This window comes from Podarcis tiliguerta (genome assembly GCF_965153285.1).
Source record: "Podarcis tiliguerta genome assembly, chromosome: 5".
NCBI lineage: Eukaryota > Metazoa > Chordata > Lepidosauria > Squamata > Lacertidae > Podarcis > Podarcis tiliguerta.
In genome coordinates this window covers 82,838,528-82,858,550 of record NC_139538.1, presented here as the reverse complement: position 1 = coordinate 82,858,550, position 20,023 = coordinate 82,838,528, and the positions used below count along the sequence as shown (strand labels likewise).

The 20,023-nt window shown below is 39.1% G+C and overlaps 1 protein-coding gene and 1 long non-coding RNA gene across 14 annotated transcripts in view; one reads left to right on the top strand and one right to left on the bottom strand.

The window, feature by feature from the left end:
* KAT6B (lysine acetyltransferase 6B) overlaps positions 1-20,023 on the top strand; it is an 85,172-nt gene that overhangs the window by 14,037 nt on the left and 51,112 nt on the right. For all 13 annotated transcript variants that reach the window (XM_083440252.1, XM_083440249.1, XM_083440240.1 and 10 more), the window contains one exon: positions 16,594-16,702. In XM_083440252.1, the coding sequence (XP_083296378.1) occupies positions 16,594-16,702 (109 nt within the window). The remainder of the gene's footprint in view (positions 1-16,593; positions 16,703-20,023) is intronic.
* Positions 2,365-20,023, bottom strand: part of LOC310677591 — a 49,176-nt gene continuing 31,517 nt past the window's right edge. The window contains exons 2-3 of the long non-coding RNA XR_014511310.1: positions 4,653-4,753; positions 2,365-2,648 (exon numbers count right to left, since the gene is read on the bottom strand). This is a non-coding gene — a long non-coding RNA (uncharacterized lncRNA). The remainder of the gene's footprint in view (positions 2,649-4,652; positions 4,754-20,023) is intronic.

Below are 20,023 nucleotides of genomic sequence, written 5' to 3'. Positions count from 1 at the left end.
TGACTCATACAGTGGTACCTTGGGTTACATATGCTTCAGGTTACAGACTCTGCTAACCCAGAAATATTACCTCGGGTTAAGAACTTTGCTTCAGGTTGAGAACAGAAATCGTGCAGCAGCGGCAGCAGGAGGCCCCATTAGCTAAAGTGGTGCTTTAGGTTAAGAACAGTTTCAGGTTAAGAACAGACCTCCAGAATGAATTACGTTCTTAACCCGAGGTACCACTGTATTAAGCTTGTGGTCTACTAAGACTCCTAGATCCTTTTCACATGTACTACTAGCAAGCTAGGTGACCCTCCACATTTGTGCAGCTGGTTCTTCCTAAGTATAGAACTTTGTTTGTCCCTATTGAAATTAGTTTTGCCCCAGTTCTCCAATCTATTAAGGTCATGTTGAAACCCAATACTGTTTTCAGCTGCATTGGCTACCCCTCCCAGTTGGGCATCATCTGCAGATTTGATGAGCATCCCCTAAATTCCTTCATCCATCATTTATAAAGATGTTGAACCACAGTGGGCCCAGGACAGAACCTTGTGGCACCCCACTTGTTACTTTTTTCCAGGATGACAAGGTACTCTTAGTGAACATTATTTAGGTTCTGTCAGTCAACTAACTACAAATCCACCTAACAGTTATCTCATCCGATCCACATTTTACCAGCTTCTCCTTAAGAATATCATGGGGGACTTCATCAAAAGCCTTATTGAAATCAAGATATACTACATCCACAGCATTCCCCTGACCCACCAAGTTTGTAACTCTTATCAAAAATAGAAATGAGTTTTGTCTGGCATGACTTATTACCTGCGACCAAAACGTAACCTTCCCAATAGATATAACTTTGTGGCTTTTAAAAAAGAAGTAAAGCTATCATTTAGGGCCATACTGCATGTTGAGTTGCAGCTTTCAAATTTATTTTTATGAAAGCAGCTACAGCTGGAGTTGATCAGGGCTTTTGTAGCATCCCTGAAACAAATCCCAGCCCCACTAGTTATTAGCCATGAAGGTGAAGACTTCAAACAAGTTTTAAAAACTTAAACCCTGCAAGTTTTTCATTCTGTGCCAAACAGCAGATATTTTTTTTTTGGGGGGGGAGGGGAAATCTTGTCCACAGCTTTACCATCCTCTCTCAACACTGTGATCCAAATTCTGATCTCTGGTGCAGCAACTTTTATAAACTATAAGGTAATTTGGACTGTAGACAATGAAATACGGGTGTCTAACCTTATTTAACTTCTGGTTCATGGTTGTCATGATTGAATGACATTTATATTTAACCTCTGGTAAGTTGGAATTTGTTTAGAGTACATACTGGAATTCTGACCGTCTTACTTCCATCATATTTGAATAGCAAGAGCATTTTTAGAGGTAATAAACCAAAGATAGACTTAACCCAGTTATTTTTACTTGAAAAATACTGGAGGAGGAAACATTTTTTAAAGGTTTTGAAATATTTTTGAAAAGTTTCAGATAATAAAATTAAAGAAAAATGATAGAGGTGGGAGCTTCTCCTTATGTTTAATGTGAAGCTTATTATGTTAAGCTGACTTACAAGACTTAAATAAATCATTTTATTCATAACTAATTTTTAAGGAGAATTTTGCCTTGGGGATTCTTACGTTAAGGTCATTGTGTACAAAGGGTAGATGGCACAGCTATAGTGTTTCCCTTGTCTCTTTTTAAGTATAAAAGTTTGCTCTGTGTAGTTTTTAGCAGTGAGACTGGGCATCTGTTCAGCAAACGGGAGTAATCAAAGCCGCTTACCAAGTCATTGGCTAAGGATGCTTCTTAAAATTTCTGCAGAGTTCAGCCTTTTAAAAAAGCTGTTGCTAAGAGACAAATGTATGCTGACATGAGGGCATGTCAGCATGCTTCCAATTGTTTTAGAAGCAGTTAGGCCTGTCGCTTTGCAGATGGTAGAAACTCTCTTCATAGTGGGTGGATGTGTGCTGATTATCTCATTGAATTAAGGTAACCTTTTGTCATTCATTGAGGTCCTCAGCTCAGGCACTGAACAGCTGCTCTAGGGTCTCTCACCCAACATCCTCCCCCCTTTGTATGCAATGATTATGCTAAAGAGTGTCCAGGCTGGTGCCAGGTATTCAGCTTTGCACAAAATAAAACTCCTTTTAACACTACTGTGTATGATTAGTAAAAATGATTTGCAGGGTCCTATATTTGGCTGAATGATAGATAGCTCTTCCTCAAAAGAATTTGCAAGCCAAGTATACTGAATGTCTTTATCCAAAGTAATTGTTTTTTAATAGAAAGGTGGAAGGCTGACCTTTCCCTTATTTGTGTGGCTTTATGCTGCTGAAGTTCTCTGATTTTGCAATTTATTGGTTCCAGCTGGACTGTCTGTTTTTCTGTATATATTTGACTCCTCATATTGAACAGAACCAGTGCTACTATTTAGAACTAACTCTGCAAAAGAGTGCAGTACATCTCAGATGAAAATGAAGAAGTCAATACTAGTGCGTATGTATTGTTGTATGGTATGTATTCTTGAGGTCTGGAAGAACCACACTTTAGTCTTATGAGTGCTGAACAATAAAGTAACATTTCCAACTTCTGTATTCTTTAAGAAGCCTGTATATTCTGGATTTGAGGAAATCAACCTGTCAGGTTTTGTAATAAAGCTGGCATGCCTGAAAAGAAAGCCTTCATAGTTATTCAGATGGTGTAAAAACATAAACCCGGGCCAGTGTGGGGTGCAGGAGCTTACAAATGGATGCGCTTCCTAAAAGCCCCCATCAACTTTCAGATTGACTAAGATTTATTTGGTGACTTGCTGCTTCCTTCCTTTCAAGTGAAACTGAGCAAATGTGTCTTTTATCGCACACTGAGTTTTTTTTAAAAAAGACGAGGTAAAGATGCTTCATAGCCACATCGAAGTACTCAAGGTATGTCCTCATTTGTTTTTTGGAGCCTACTAGGGCTAAGGGTGTGACGGATTGCCACCTAAGCAGACTTGTGAACCTTTACCTTGTAAAATTATTATTTTAACCTCTCCCCCCCCCCCCCCAGTAGTACCTTGAAGCGGAATAATCAAGGGCAGACCGAGCTTGTCAGCAATTTTAGTTGCCAGTCCCACTCCCCTGGTACTTTTGCCAGCTGTCCACAAAGCTGTTGGCGTGAGCCATCAATACTTCGAGGAATGGTGCAGCAGATGTCTTAAGCTAGGCAAAAAGATGCCAGGATTGGCTGAATCAAGTCTGGGCATGCAATAAGCATTTGCTCCTCTCCCCCCGCCCCGCCCGCCAAATACTGGAGAGTTGGCTGTGCCAGAAATGTATGTGAGAGTGAGAACACAGTGTCTTAAAAGCTCCTTTAATTGTTTGCCAAGCCCCCCCCTCCCCAGATCAGAGAATAATAGTGTCTGCTCTGCAGGACTTTGCAGAAGCTTGGGCCAACACATTGCAGTTGGGACTTATTGGCAGTCATGAGAGCTTGCATGTGCTTGCCTGTGCTGGTTGCAAATTCTGTGGAGTCTTTGCAAACAGGATGAACTGGCACTTTGTTGTATTCTGATTCTCTGTGCCATATAGCAGAGGTGGGGAATCTTTGGCCCTCCAGATATTGCTGAACTAAAACTCCCATAATCTCTGGCCATTAGCCATGATTGCTAGAGCTGTTGGGAGGACCAAAGGTGCTCCACCCCTGCCCTGCCATACAGGTGACAGGTTCCTGATGCAGAACGTTGGAGATCAGATTAAACATATCCTGGAAATTAGAAGATCTAAGTATTACCTCTCAGCTCCGACAAATTGTTCTTTATGTGCTTTTTAAAAAAGATCTATGTTTGGACTTTGCCGTCAGTTATGTACACTGAAGCACTGATATTAATGTTTTGTGGTGCAAACATTTTGCAGGAATCAGGGTGAGTTGATTTAAAACAAGGCAGTATAAATCAATTTTCCAAGTTTCCTGAGCAAGCATGCATTCAAATTAAAACATTGGTTTGGATCCAGACTTAGTCATACTCAGACTTGTTCACATGAATGGGTCTTGAGTTAGTCCCACTGATTTAACTGGACCTACATGTGTGTCTGGATCCAACCCATTGATTTGTAACCTAAATGTATATTTCAGAACTTTTAATATTGCAGCTCTCATGCCTTTTGTACTGTAGAATCATTCCTTGCTCATAAACAAGGCGTGCATACATGTAAGATACCAAGAATGCTTACTGCTTAAAGTCTTAAGATTCCATTCCATGTGCACCTTTAATTAATCTCCTTGGGGAGACCCGTTCTTGTGTTGCCACCCTACAGACCTGCCACCCTACATGGAGGAGGCACACAAAGAAAGGCCTCAGGTGATTAGAAACAAGCCCCACTGAATAAAGTGGAAGTTACTGCTGAGGAAATTTGCATAAGGTTGGGCTCTAAAAGGTGTCACACACTGTCCAGAAATAATATTTGTTAAATTTTATTTTATTTTTTTACTTGCTCCAAAATTGCTTTGGGACTTTTAAGTGGGAAATAATATACAAATTTAATAAACCTTAAACCGTCTTCATGAGATGAAAGTCACTGTGTGCTATCTTTCATCAGTTGCAGGGGCTCAGGTAGTTTGGCATAAACTTGGAGTAAAAAAAAATTCATTCACATGGGCTCAGTGGATGATCCTTGTGAGATGCAGGACATTACCTGGATTTACTGTCATGGTTTGATCGCCGCTGGCCCCAGCATTAAGCTCTAAAGTGTGGTCATCAACTGTTGTACCATGCATGCTTTCCCCACAGCTTTTTCTATATAAGGAAAAGCAGTTTTTTAAAAGTAAGGAAACAATTTCAGTTTTAGTAAATTAATGTATTCAGAATTCTTTTGAAACCATATAAGTTTTATGGGAAGGTATTTATAACTGAAATATGCATCTGCTTTTACTTTTTTTTAAAAAACACAACCCTTTTTTTTTATCCACCCTGATAGGAACACTTCCTTCTCATAGAGATACTTGGAATGCAAGTAATTTGCAGAAAGGAAATTTCATGGAAAGTAGCAAATTTGATTGATTTGGATATCAGTGTCTGTAGGGACTTCAGCACAGTGGTGGAGTGCATGTTTTGCATGAACAAGATCCCTGATTCAGCTCTTGGCATTTCCATGAAAGGTAGCAGAGCTAGGAAAAATATCTGAGGCCCCAGAGAGTCACTTTCAGAGAAGATAGCAAGTCTAGCACAGGACTGTCTATCTGAAACAATGGAGAAGGCAGTTTAATATCTTCATATGAACACTTCCACCTATGAACTCTTCCTGCCTTTTAACAATTATCAAAGCAGCTTTTTAAAAAATCCTTCTTATCTTTAGGAAGTGCTGGAAGGGGATTTCTTCCTATTTCTTAAGTTAACTAGTAAAGTGAATGCCATAATCTTTAACAGTACAGTGGCGTGGATTGATGTACTTTTCATCCTAGTTGGCAGGGATATTGTTGCTCTTGGCAAAACACTTTTAGCTAATGACTGCCCTTCTGTTCTCTGTCCAAGGATACAGATTTCTATGTATAAAACCCAAGATAGATTATCTATTTATTGTTTATTACCATTCACCTTCCATGCATATATATCTCAAGGGTGGTGTGTGCAATATAATAAAAATAAAAACTAGTTAAAAACAGCACAAATATAACAAGGTGGATTTAAAAACAATTCAAAATACACACCCATGGCAGAGACCTATTCATCCAGTTGAGAAAGCTTGTTGGGAGGAAATGTATTCAGTTGTTTTCAGAAAGTCCAGATATTGGGCGCCTGTCGTAAATTGAGCGGAATACTGTTCCATAGAACAAGGGCAGTCATACCGAAAGCCCTGCTCTGAGATACCATAGAGTAGGTTTCTTATATCTTTGAAATGTGAAGTAGACGCTCTTCTGCAGACTGCAGTGACCTACTGACTTATATGAAGGATAAGAAGGTGTTTCAAGTAACCTGGTCCTGAGTTGTACAGGGCCTTATATCAAAACCCTGAATTTGGCCTGGTAGCAGATTGGCAGCCAATTCAAATCCCGCAAGGAAGGAATTAGATGCTGGTGGTTCTTTGACCCCACAAAGCAGTGCAGCTGCTGCATTCTGCTTCAGCTGCATTCTCTGAACCAGATTCAACAGTAACCTCAAATAGAGCACATTGCAGTAAGGTTGAGGTTATAAGTGCATGGACAACTGCTGTTAAACGTTCCTGATCCTGGAATGGTGATAGCTGTCTTAGTAGCCCAAGCTGGTAAAAGGTACTCCTAGCAACTGAGAACACTCCAGTGACATCTACAAGAACTTCCATACAATGCATCTGCTCATTCAGAGAGAGTGCAACACAGCCTCGTGGTGGTGGTGGTTGTTTTTCTCCTCAGCCCCTCTGCTTTTTTCCCTATCTAGTCTGATGGGAAAGGTCTGGAAAACTTAACAGCATCTTTACTATTTTGTGACATTTTGTTTTGCCTAAATGTATTGTCCTGATAAGGATATTGGAACCTTTCTTATAGGTTAACATGTCTAACAACTTTAAAATAAAATAAAAAAACTTTTAAAACCCTGTATAAATTGGTTTCGGCAATTACTTGTCACTTGTAGACCTGCAAGATTGATAAGTGTGTTCCTATAGACTACAATCACAGGGGCTAAATATATTAATTTATGGTACTTGAAGGTAAATGAATCTCATGCTGCTCTTTAGCCTAATCTGTTACTGTAAAAACTGTACCACTCAATGTGTTTCTCTAAGTAATTCTGTTGCTTAAATCCAATTACTGTACAGTGCTTTTGAAATCAAGTTTATGTTGGCTGCAGGGCAAAGCATTTTGAGCCTTGTCAGGACTCACTTAGACTCACTGGTGTACATTATGTAGATTGTTTTAAGAGTGATTACTGTGATTCTAGAGCACTTGGTATACTGTATTTATTTTAAAGAATAATGAAACGAAATAGATTGCTTTGAAAGGCAATAACATTCTCTCATAAGAAAATGGGAGTGTATTTCATTACTCTCTGATGTCACAGGAATTCTTTGCAAAGATTTTGTGAAACTAATTTTCTATACCTGGAAGACAGTGAAGGCCAGGGTCCTTGAGAAGATCAATGGGGGTTTTGTATTTGTTTCAACCTCCCTCCAGAATTTTCTCTTTTTCCAGTGGAAAGTGAGACAACCTTTTATGAAACACTTCCTCTTTTAGGAGAATTAAAATGATTTAAGGCAATGTTTTAAAATATTGTTTTCAGTTTGTAGTATCTGTGTAACCCAATTACTATATTGAGTATAGTCGTACCTTGGATCCCAAACACTCGGACATTTTGACTCCCGAATGCCGCAAATCCAGAAGTGATTGTTCTGGTTTGCGAATGTTCTTTTGGAACCCGAACGTCTGATGGGACTTCCGCAGCTTCTGATTGGCTGCAGGAGCTTCCTACAGCCAATCAGAAGCTGCAGTTTGGTTTTCAAACATTTTGGAAGTCAAACGGACTTCCAGAACGGAATCCATTCAACTTCCAAGGTACGACTGTAATTGCAATTCTTATATATATGCAGCTCTCAAATACCACCTTCTCCAAATTTCTGCATCATGTGAAAGAAACTGAATTGTATGTTTTCCATGTATAAAGTTTTCAAACTAACGAAACACCATGTGCAGTATCACCTCTTGGTGTCCATTTATTGCAGAACAAAAACTTAAATATGAGCTTAATAAAAAAATATACATCACCATAAGAGATATTTTTAACAGCCAGGGTTATAAAATAGTTGTGCCTTACTAGACCTATATCAAACAATAAAAGAGTTTTCAACATTAAAACTCTGAAATTAATATCAGCAACTTGCCTTTTTATGTCCCCCCAACAAGACATTTTTAATCAGCACATGCCTCTTTCTTTCAAGTCTTAAGTTTGTTACAGTAACAATTCTAACATAATCAGAATCTATGCCAAGCATAACTGTTGTAAAGGACATTGAGAGAGATCATATACCATCTTGCAAACAATTACAATTTTGAAAAGCAGATTTTGAAACAAAATATACAAGGCATACTTTAACTAACAGTTTCATAGTACCCAGGACTATTTTGCCAATTAATGTATTAGTTTTGTGTTTGCCTGTGGAGTGAACTAAAATGTTTCATTATGGTCTGTGCCTCAAAGATCTTGAATGTATGCTTCGCTTCTCTGAACATCATGAAGCTGAAGCTTGTTGTTCTGAGCTAGTACGGGCAGCAAGGATTCCTCTTGCAAGGTCATGTAACAGCTATTCATGCAAAAATGTGGGTTGTGCTTGGACGGGCTGAGGAAATTCTAGTACTTGGACTAATCTGATATTGGCTCCGAGGCAATTAAGTAATACCTAGCATAATTGTGCAGGAAAATTTGCAATAAAGGATCTGCACTGACTGCCAATTTGCTACTGGGCAAAGGTTCAAGGTTTTATTGTTAATATATAAAGCCCTAAACAACTTAGGACCTGGTTATTTGACAGACCACTTCATCTCATACAGCTGTATTTGGTCACATTCCCTTCTAATACATACCATGGACCAATGCTTGTTTCTGACTCATTTTTATTTAGACAATCCTTCAGTGAGTGATGATTCTGCTTTTTAATTTTTGATTTTGTAAGTCCTCCATGAAATTCACATTGCCAATTGCAAATAAGAGATCGCTCTCCTTTACAACATTTGTAGGCACATATATACCTTGATCGTTGGTAATGCCCACACATAATGGGCCTCAACTATTTGTGTTTCATATTGATGATGACATGTATATTAGATGGTACCCATGGGGTAGCTCAACAACCTTCCTTTTCCTTGTAGTTTGGTGAAGTGACAATCCTACAGCTACCTGCTGCAGCAGGACACATGTAGACTGCAGATTTTTGGTAATTTCATGCTTGAACATCATGGCAATATGCAGTTGTGATATGCTCATGGCTGCTTACTTCATTTCTTTCCAATAACATGCCTTCCACCCCACCACAATCAAGCCATCTAAAGAATGAATACACATTTGGTGGAGCATCTTCTTTACTTACATCTATGGATCCCATGAACACTCACATCTTTGCTTTAGTAATAGATTTCCAAAGGGGACACACTGCATCAAACAAACACCTCATGAAATCTTTGTCTTCATGCTCACATGTTGTTTTTCTTGCCAAAGTTTGATTAAGGCCACAGTTGAGGCTGTAAAAGCATGGATTTCCACCCAGAGTTTTGCATTTAGCATCTTTACAACTGTTAATATTGATTCAAATGTAGTGCAACATTCCACTGGTGCAGTGACATTTCCAAATGCTTCTCTTCTCCCAATCTTTTCTGGAGGATCCCTCAACCCCTTGCAGTGGATTTTGAGAGCCTGCAGGGCTGCAGGAGGAAATTTCATTCTTCTAGCACAAGTCTCCTGTGCTAGTGGAACCGGGAGTGTTGTAGACCACCCTTAGAGCATACCATTATGGTTAATTTGAGTCATGAATGGTTGCTGTAACAGCATAAATCAAGGAGATGTTGTCAATATTCTGGACAAGGTGACCATTTTGGATGCCCTCCCTTCTGCCGTCCATAGCACTTGTGGGTATAGCAACGTATGGATTCTGAACTACTGGGTAGCGGGAGGAAGCAGCTTCAAGAAAAAAGTGCTTCAATATTATACCACAAATTTCCCACAGAACCCACAGATATAACCTACTGCTTGACTGCTTCCAGTGCCAGGCAGTTTGTGTGTGTGTGTGTGTGGGGGGGGGGTTAGTGGCAAAAAGAAAAGAAAGAAATTTCTTCCAAAGACTGGGGGGCAGGGAAGGCAGTTTCCCAGATTTTTAAAGATATTTTCTGTCTTCCCTTACCTTAACCTTAAGAGGTGGGTGAGGCTGTTTTCTTTCTTTCCCCCCCTCTCCCCACCTTTTAAAAAAGTATGGTGGTCCTCTGTATTTCCAGCTGCCCTCTGGTACTGCTTGAAATGGGAGTTGCAATCCAAAATATATTGAGGGCACCTGGTTGGGAAGGGCTGTTATCTCTCTGTCCCTACCCCAGCAAAGTTTAGATTACAAGCCACTTAGGGACAGAAGCACTATACAAATAAAAACATGACTTTTAAGGCAGTGCATACCGAATTCAGATCACTTTTCGTCTTTCCATTGTTGTGGCATGGAACTTCATTTAAAATGCCTGGTGTTTTAAATATATGGTCCTAAGACCAATTAAAAACTGCCTTGCAGATGAAAACAAAAAGCATGATGGATCTTTAATTGAACATGACAGCTGTTCATTTTAATTACTCCTGGATCAAAACCGTCTTCCTGAATGCTTGTTATCAAGTGATTTACCTAAGGAAATAAGATGAGTGATAAAAGGGTTCCTATGAAAAGTAACTGGTTTATTTTCACTGGAGATTCTATCCCTTTTAACTTAAAATATAGCTAAGTTTGATTGTCTCTTTTGTTATTAAAGAACTATTGATATATTGTGCAAAGAAACAGTGTCCTCTCCTCTAGTTATGTTGTGCAGGCTTCATGAAAGATCCCTCTGAAAACATTGGTATTCCTGTAACCTTTGAGAGATATGTGTAGAGTGTATTAATGAGCACTACTTCCAAGTGATGTACAGTAACTTCGTTCTCAGATAAAAACAGATGTGAATGATTCTGTTTTAATATTTAATTAGGCTCTAGGCCTCTGTTGGCTTGTTTAAGCTGACCTGACAGTGTTATACCTGGAAATACTTCAAATTAAATGCTGAGTACTTGACCTTGTTCAAATAGTTGTAATTTAATAAGGCTGATACTTCTTTGTGGAAGTACCATGGGTAATGAGAACTGTTCTTTGGCAGGATTTGCTTGCCTTTGAAGGGAACAATTTGCTGCATGCCTCTTTTTAAAGTTTATCATCTGAAAGGGTAGTATTTTATTTATTTATTAAATGGAAGAGTTGTAGAGTGATAAAGTGGCTCCAAAGTTAAGTTCTTGATCTTGCGGCAACTAACACCAGAAATGGAGAGCTTGTGGCCCTCCAGATGTTATTTTACTGCAGCATCTGTCTTCCGTGCCGTTCACCATGATAGTTGGAGCTAGTGACACTTCATAGAATTGTAGAGTTGGAAGGGACCCTGAGGGTCATCTAGTCCAACCCTTTGCAGTGCAGGAATCTCAACTAGAGCATCCATGGCAGATGGACATCCAACCTCTACTTGAAAACCTCCAATGGGAGAGAGTCGTGATACAACAACACCGGTTGGGCCACAGTTTCCTCATTCCTGAGTTACACGCATGGAATTGATGCCTACACAGAGCCAGTTTCAGGAACATTCTAGAGCTTTATTTAGCCAGGAACATGATTCTCATTCCTCCTTTCCTCAGGAGGCAACTTAAGCCAAACACATACATACAGCATTGGCTGGGATCATTCTTTTTGCTTCTCAGCTCTTCCGTTAGAAGTAATTGAGAATAAGCTATATTTCTGTAGGAAGCCTTTCCACTTGTATTTTTTCATATTTTGTTTCTAATATTGTTGGAACGTGTTCCATAGTTTTTGTTTTGTTCTCTCCTTTATCTGCACTCCTATTCTGAGGCCTTGCCCCTGCTGCTCTTAGGAACCTTTCCCTGCCTGTTTCACTGTCCTAAACCAAATCCCCATCATATTTCTGAAGGGGAAGGAAGACTTGGGGTGGGAACACTTACTGGAAACAGAAGATGCTTTGCTATCCTCTCCTTAATTGGAAATGATGCTCCACTCATCTGCATTCTGATTTTTCATGAAAAACCTAAAGGGTTTGGCTTTTTCTTTTTGCATTTTCCAGAAATGTTTTGGGGGAAATGACTGAAATGAGCCAAAGGGAAGTTTGTCCATCATTAGCTATGTCAGGTTGTGTCTGAGCTCTCTTTCTCAAGGTAGTTTTCTGCCATTTAAGGGAAAAGGTTTGTTGGCATTAAGTATACAGTGGTGCCTCGCAAGACAAAATTAATTCGTTCTGCGAGTCTCTTCGTCTAGCGGTTTTTTCGTCTTGCGAAGCAACCCGATTAGCGCTATTAGCGGTTTAGCGGCTATTAAAGGCTATTAAAGGCTTAGCGGATTAGCGGATTAGCTGCTAAAAGGCTATTAGCGGTTTAGCATCTTAGAAAAAAGGGGTGGGGAGCGAAAAAAATCTCAAGACTCGCAAGACATTTTCGTCTTGCGAAGCAAGCCCATAGGGAAATTCGTCTTGCGAAGCGCATTGAAAAACGGAAAACCCTTTCGTCTAGCGGGTTTTCCGTCTTGCGAGGCATTCGTCTTGCGGGGCACCACTGTAATTTAATCCTTCTGTGTGGTTACTTCTCCAGGTTAAATGAGTAGTTAAGCTTTTTCTAGAATCTCTCTACTTTCGGCTGGCCTTTTAAAATCAATTGAATAGTTCCAGTTGTTTCTGTATCTTAAACCCTCTCTGTTTATATCAAACCTGTTGAAATAAAATTACTTGGCACAGTTGTAAAGGGGATTGAAAAGTGTACAATGTAGAAATGCCAGGTGTGCTTTGCTTCTGCGGTTCTCTAGAGCTTGGTAGAACTGTTGGCTCCATTTTATAGTTTCCTTCAGTGTGAATTTGTTGACCCAGATGTAAGACATCTGTATTTTGGCATTCTTGCATTTCCTAATATTTCACTGTTTTATCACTCCTACAGTCTCACTACTTTGGTGAGTAGTATTACACATCTGGGTATTGCTTCTCCTTTCAGCTAAAGTGGCTTACAGTGAAATACCCAAGTTTACTTAAAACAGTTATTTGAAACAGCATGTTTAAAATATATCTGAGTAAAACCTATTGAAGTAAGATGCAATCTTCATTAGCTCAAATTTAATTTTTATAAGTGTCTTTTATGCTGCTTATTGATCAATCATGACTTTGGAATTTGCTTCTAATGGTTCCAGCTGTTGTGAGAAGAAATCCCAATTGGGTGCTTGCTTACGAACACATGTGAAATGTGTTAAAACATTACTCGATGTATTTTTCCTGCTGTGGTAGGCAAGACAGATAACATCTGTAAACGCTGATTAAAAGAATGGTCTCCCTCTACCAGAATTTAGAGAATTAGCATGATGCAGCTTGACGGGAATATTCTTTATTGTGCATGGAGTGGCCTCTGTCTATTGTTGTAAGATGCCTTGGGTCTTTTTAAGAAGAAGGCATAGAAGAAATCTAACAAACTAATCTTAAGTGTTATTCAGAGCATGGATGGGTAGGATCTAGCTAACATGGTTCTGTAACACAAAACCCCTGTGGGGAGCTGCTGTGTGAGCTGATGGTATCAACAGTATCTTGCATTTGACAGCAGAATGTCCTTGTTACTATTGATTGGGCTGCTTGGTCAAGTGAAAACACATTGATCTATCCTTTAAACTCAGCTGTATGAAAATTTAGAGATTTATATATTATGTCATTGAACAGTGGGAGTTACAACCCTTTAAGAGCTTTCATAGTAAATCTAGTCCAAATTGGTCACCTGGAATATGTATCTGTAATGATTCTGAATCATTCTATATTTTACATATTAATTTCCTCACTCCTTTAAAAAATGTGGCATTTTAAAAATTAATAATTTGCTAAACTAAATGATGGCCAAGCAGTGACTTTGGTGGAACTCACTGGGTGACCTTGGGCAAGTCACAGCCTCTTAACCTACCTCACAGGGTCATCGTTGTAGGGATTAACTGAGGAGGGGGTGAAACATATACTTGGAGAAAAGGATGGGATATAAATGCAATAAATAAGCTCTTCAGCTTACCCGCTTAAGAAAGCTAGAGGGGCCAGCCAGATGGAGGTGTCGCTCGCCAGCCTGGCATCCAAAGATCTCTGTGTGGTCCCAATTGGACCTGTGCCAGTTGCAAAACATGCCTGGCTAATTTCTTAACACAATCACAGGGCCATAGTAAATGCCCAGACCGCAGCCAGGTGAGGCAGCAGTGCTGAAGACAGACCTTGATGTTTCTGTGTTCACATTCCTTGGCTTATTACATAACACAACTTTTGCTGTTAGATCATTCCAGCTCTTTTTTCCAGGGTTGCAAACTTCATTCACATATTACAACTGATATTCTCCGGGATTTGTCTCTAAGGTTTTGTATCTGATATTAAGCAGGTGTTGATTAACCTCTGTCCTGTGATGGATCAGTTGCTAGACTATAGTTTCTGTATGGTAGCTGAGAAACTATCCCAAAAGATACGATTGCATGAAATATAATGTCAGGCAGATGACAAGTGTGCTTGTGGCTGGTGAATTTTGAAATACTGGTGTCCCTGCCCCCCTTTTTAATAGGCTGAAGTGGCTAAACTATTGTCCCTCCAGCGGTTGTTCCCAACTCCTTTGAGCCCCCATCAGTGTGGTCAATGGTCAGGATGATGGGAAATCCACCCCTGGTTATAACATCAACCTCACCATTTGAAATCCTTATAAAATGCCCTGCGTAGTAAAAGTTCGTTTGGTACTTTTAAAAATAGTAGTAGTAGTCTCTCCCCTCTCCTATACTTTGTTGATATTACTTTTCAGGTATAGATTTATGTCTCTTATAAATTGCTATGTTTGGCAGAGGATGGAAAACAAGTCTGTAAAATTATGTAATGTCTGAAACTTTGTGTTTATGATTAATTAGGTTATCATAAAATGTGTTTTTGTGTGCTGAATAATTGGGTCATACTTTTTATGTGCTCAGCTGCAGACTAAGGCTTTCAGCCTGGATCTAGTTACTTTAGTAGGCTTTCTTGTTAAAACTGTTTTTCTTACTGGTCTTTGGAACACAGCCTTCAGTATGTTCAAACTAATGTAATTTGAATTATATTGACATTAGTTCATAAATTGTGGATACTGGATTAGTTGGCTTAGCTTCTGTATTGCTGTTTGAGTTTTAACCAATCATTTATTGATGTTGTATTAAACTTGCTTTATACTTGTATCCTAGTTGTCGTAGTTCAGATTTTATCTGGTCAGTAAAGTAATTTGAAATGCTCTGACATCTGGTACACCAGCACAATTCCTTCTGCCTAAGGGGTTTCTATTTCAGGACAGCATCTTTTGTATCCAGAGATTTACTCTGTCATGCATGAGATGTATTTTCCAAAATAAGGTAACTATAGTCACATAGGTGACTGACTGGCTGTGTGAAGATAAGTTGAATTGGTTCTTTAGAAGAGTGCTGTGCTTTCTTAGAATTTGAATACACCTCAAAAATCTACTGGGGGAAAAAGCACTAGGTGTTGTTACCAGATGTGTTTTTAAGCAGGCACCCATCTGCTGAACACACAGATTGGTCCAGGGCATAGGAATCCAGGCAATCTGGAAGATAACTTGGCCCTAAGGTGTTTATAAAAGTAAGACCTTAACCTTGTCCTGGTAGCATATAGGCAGCCAGTGCCCTTTAGCTGATGGTAGGTAATTTCTGTTACACATGCTTTAATATACTGTCTGTTTTATGAAGTTATCTCATTGAAATCATTGTTGGAGTCAAGGAAATATTTGACTCAATTGGATCTTTTATTTCTGCAATTAATAGATTGATGTTTTTTTTTTAAAAAAATTGTAAATACAATGGGTTTATGATTGGGAAAACATTGATTTAATATTTGAAATTCTGGCTTAAGTGGGGTTCTTTGATTTGTTGATAGGTCTTCCTGTCAGAGTTAAAATGTATAGTCTGTTCACGATTCTTCTGCTTGTTCACAGAAAAATCATAGTATACCTGTTTTCCTTCCATGTCTTCCTCTACTATTATAGCATTTCTTTTCATGGTTTTGTACTCATTTCATTGCATGCTCTCTGTTCTTCGTTGGTTTTGCCTCTTCTCAAACACCAATCTTATTAAACCACCACACCAATCTCCATGCTTGTGTGCTCATGATTCCTTATCTATTTACTTCTCCCCTTAAATAGTCAGCTTCCTTGTTTTAAGGAATTATTAAAAATTGCCTTTTCTCTCTCTTTTTTTATTTCCCTCTTGATACTGGGTTGGATCCAGAGAAATCTGGATCTGTAGAAATCTGTAGTTTCAGCAGAATATGACTTTGCCGCTCTCTCCTCTCACCCAGTGCCCTCCCCCCGAAAAGACCTCTCTTGAGGGTTGTGGGACTCTGCTAAACTGGGCGGGCTGTGGCACAGGGGGCTCTACCGGATAGTAGGAAGGGAGCTACTCTGTGGTGGCTCCACAGTTACATAATTTATGAACCCATACATGTGAAAATAGTTCAGGTGTAATTTAAGAATGACAGCTGCTGATCTCTTTGTGGATGAGGGGAATATTGTCTGGTTTTCATGTAAGGAAAGAGAACAGCTGCTGCTGTTCATGAACTTGTTTCTTAATTTCAGTCTCCACAGCTATTTCTTGGTGTTCAAAACTGTGTGTGTATTAAAGAAGAACCAAATGTTGACAGATGATTTTTACACTGAAGTTTTTTCAGTATTCTAAGAAAAAGCACCAAACTGGTATTAATATCTAGTATTAGTAAACTGAGGCTATATTAAGGATATTTTAATTCTGCATTGCGAAACAAAAGCCTAACATGTTTTAATAAAAGAGAATAACATTTTGAGGTCACAAAAACAGGAAACAAGATTCTGTATGGAAGAGAACCAATAATTGATTCAACACTTTCTTTCCCTAGCCACGAGCAGATCCCATTCCAATATGTAGCTTCTGTTTGGGGACAAAAGAATCTAATCGTGAGAAAAAGCCAGAAGAACTCCTTTCCTGTGCTGATTGTGGCAGTAGTGGTAAGTCTTTCACTGACCAAATTAGACAGAGCTTTTCGCAGTCTTTTACAAGTGTTTTTGCAAGCCAGTGGTTCTTTGAGGGTGTGGTACATCACTTCTGTGAGCTGAAGTGTTCCCTCTATGAGTGCAGCTTTCCTTTTTGGGGAAGAGAAGCACCTTCCATTCACAGAGTGAAAATGTTAGCTAAAGCCCCCCCCCCCATTATGCTTTTGTTGTGTTCAGAGTTTTAGTTACCTTTTTAAAACAAATATGTTCAAAATAATTTAATGTGCTTTATAGCCACATCTGCTGGAAGAAATTGAGATTTTAATGTTTATACATCATTCAGCACCACAAATATATGTTAAGTCAACAACTGAGTGACTTCTAATCAGTGTCACTCTGCGAGCTTTTGGAAACTGCCCGAATAACTACCAGTTACTCACAAAGACACATAACAAGAAAAGTATCTTTGGGACAGAGAAATTTGGTGTGCTTAGTTAGCCCTGTTTTATCCCCCCACCAAAGCCACATTTCTCCCCTCTGAGGTTCAAAATTTGCATTTTCCATCCCCAGCTATTAAAATTGTATATAAAAATGAAATGTTTATTGCCATTCCTGCGCTTTTGTGCTTGATAAGATTCTTGTATAGTTCTCTGACGTTCTTTGTTAACTTTCTTTTTACCTTATGTATTTTGGATGAGACCAAAAGTTAACTCTAAAAATTATTATTTAATTATTACTACTGTCACTTTTTCCTTCTTAGCACTTACTTATTTTGTTTTATGAAAAGCATCAAGAGATGTTAGGATAGTCTATTATGCCTATGAAGAAAGTAAATTCCTCCTATGTGAACTTGAAAGCTTTCCTTTTCAAATCAACCCTTGCTTGCTTTTCTTTTTTCTTTTATCATTTTAAACTTGTGGGGCTGAGAATTAGGATCTCCTGCTTTGGTCCTGAAATATCTATTCTTGCCTGACTTTTGGTGATGTGGGTGGGTGCAGTAACCAGCTTTCAAAGCTAGATGGAAAGTGACACGCTCTAACCCTGGAAGGAGGTCAGAATTTTGTTTTCTGAGCATCTAATTCAGGTACAGAAGGTTCAGTGCTGTAGTCCTTATGTTTCACAATAGTTTAGTATCGTACTTGTGAAAGAATTGAAAGACATTATGATAGAAGTTCTGCCATGATATATCCAAAAATGGCATACAAGTCAGTGAGATACAACTGAAGAATGTGATATTTTGGTCGCCAAAAAGGCCTTTATCTCAGAGAAGAGAAAGCCATTTTGACTTTATAGTTTACTATGCGGTACAGTGGTGCCTCGCAAGACGAAAAGAATCCGTTCCACGAGTCTCTTGTCTAGCGGTTTTTTCGTCTTGCGAAGCAACCCTATTAGCGGATTAGCGCTATTAGCGGTTTAGCGGCTATTAGCGGCTATTAAAGGCTTAAGGGATTAGCGGATTAGCTGCTAAAAGGCTATTAGCAGCTTAGTGCCTTAGAAAAAGGGGGTGGGGAGCGAAAAAAAATCGCAAGAATCGCAAGACATTTTCGTCTTGCGAAGCAAGCCCATAGAGAAATTCGTCCTGCGAAGCGCATTGAAAAATGGAAAACCCTTTCGTCTAGCGGGTTTTCCGTCTTGCGAGGCATTCGTCTTGCGGGGCACCACTGTATATCCATATCATAGGGTTGGTTTGCTGGGTTGTTCTTTAGTTGTAAAATACATACTGCTCCTGGTTGCTGTCTTAGCAGCGGAGATCGTTGTCTTCATTTCAAGTTTTAAAGAACTGAGTTGTCAAAACCTGTCCGTTTTGTAGAATAACTTTTAAGGGCTACTTTCCCCCCTTCATGTGTATTTAAATTTTATGGGTTGTAACTTTTACTCAAACTAGACTCATTGAAATGAATGACTATGACTAACTTGGGCGTATTAATTTCAATGGGTCTTCTGAGTCGAATTTAATTGAATATAACCCAATGGCTACATGTGCTTCGTGTATCACATAGGTAAACACTGGTCTTGCATAGTGGCACGTTGGGATGGAATTGCGTTTGCAAACCTTACAGTTTAAGACTTAAGAATTTAGCGGGGTGTGGTGTGGGGTAATGCAACAGTATAACATAAACCACGGTTGAGCAAATTAGTCTGTACATGAGCTAGTGCACACAGCTTAAGCACACACACTTTTCTTCTCCCTTTCTCCAGTGGGGAATCAAACCACAGAGTGACAAGCTGAGCATTTCCCTGCTGGAGGATCCCTGCTGGAGGAAAGGAGAAAAGTAGGAGAATTCAAGTTGTGTCTATGAGCAGGCCGCTTGTGTACAGACTAATGTGCTTAACTGCAGTTTATAGCTTAGCTTTGCATCTGGATGCCACCATAGATTAATGCCATTTTAAGATGATATGATACTATTTTATAGATGAGGAATGCATTTGCCAAGAGCCCCCCCCCCAAATGATGTAGTTTTTTGTTCTTGCATATGTCTAAAAAAAATCTATTGGCTTCACAATTCACTTATGAAAATACAATTTAATTTGGTATCTATTAAATGTGTATAAGGTGCTCTTTGGAGATTGGTTATTAACACTCTGGCTGTCTGCAAATATGGCTTTTCATTATGCTCTGACTGTCTGCAAATACAACATTTCATTAATCAGTGCATAATGTAATCAGCTTTTTTGCATTATAACAATTCACTGACAGTTCTAAGGAACAGCAGAATTGGAAGCGCCCAACTTTCATGGTTCAGCTTCAGTTTGAATTAACACTGATGCATTCTCTTTGCCTCATTAAAGGTAAATTATGTTTAATTAGTTACTTACCATTATTTAGCTATACAATATGAGACATTGAGATTGGCAGTCAAATTGCCAGATGGCTAAACCTTAACTGCAGGTGACATCAATTTTTTTTAAAAAAAACCCAAGTCTTCATGCTGTTCAGAGGTTTTTCATAAAAATGACTTTGGGCTTAGGTATGCTGTTACACAGACCCCCTGGGGTTCACAGGCTACCAATTGGGAACCACTGTCTTAGACTATAATCATATTGGACTGGACTGGACTTACTTTTGAGTAGACATGGATAAGGGTGCCTGTGTCACAGTTGTTTGAGGGGAGAGATGAATATGTTGAACGCAAGAGAGGGTCCAGGTCAGAAGGACAGCAGACACAAATTAGATCAGAGGCAAGCAGCAGTTCATAACAACATGAAGGTCTTTATTTCCTCTTTTGAAGATGGAAGCACTGTTTAGGTGCAGAAATGTGTCTTGTAGTTGAGTATTTTTTGTATTTTTTAATATATTATATATGTATATATACATGACCGTTATTTAATGTTGCA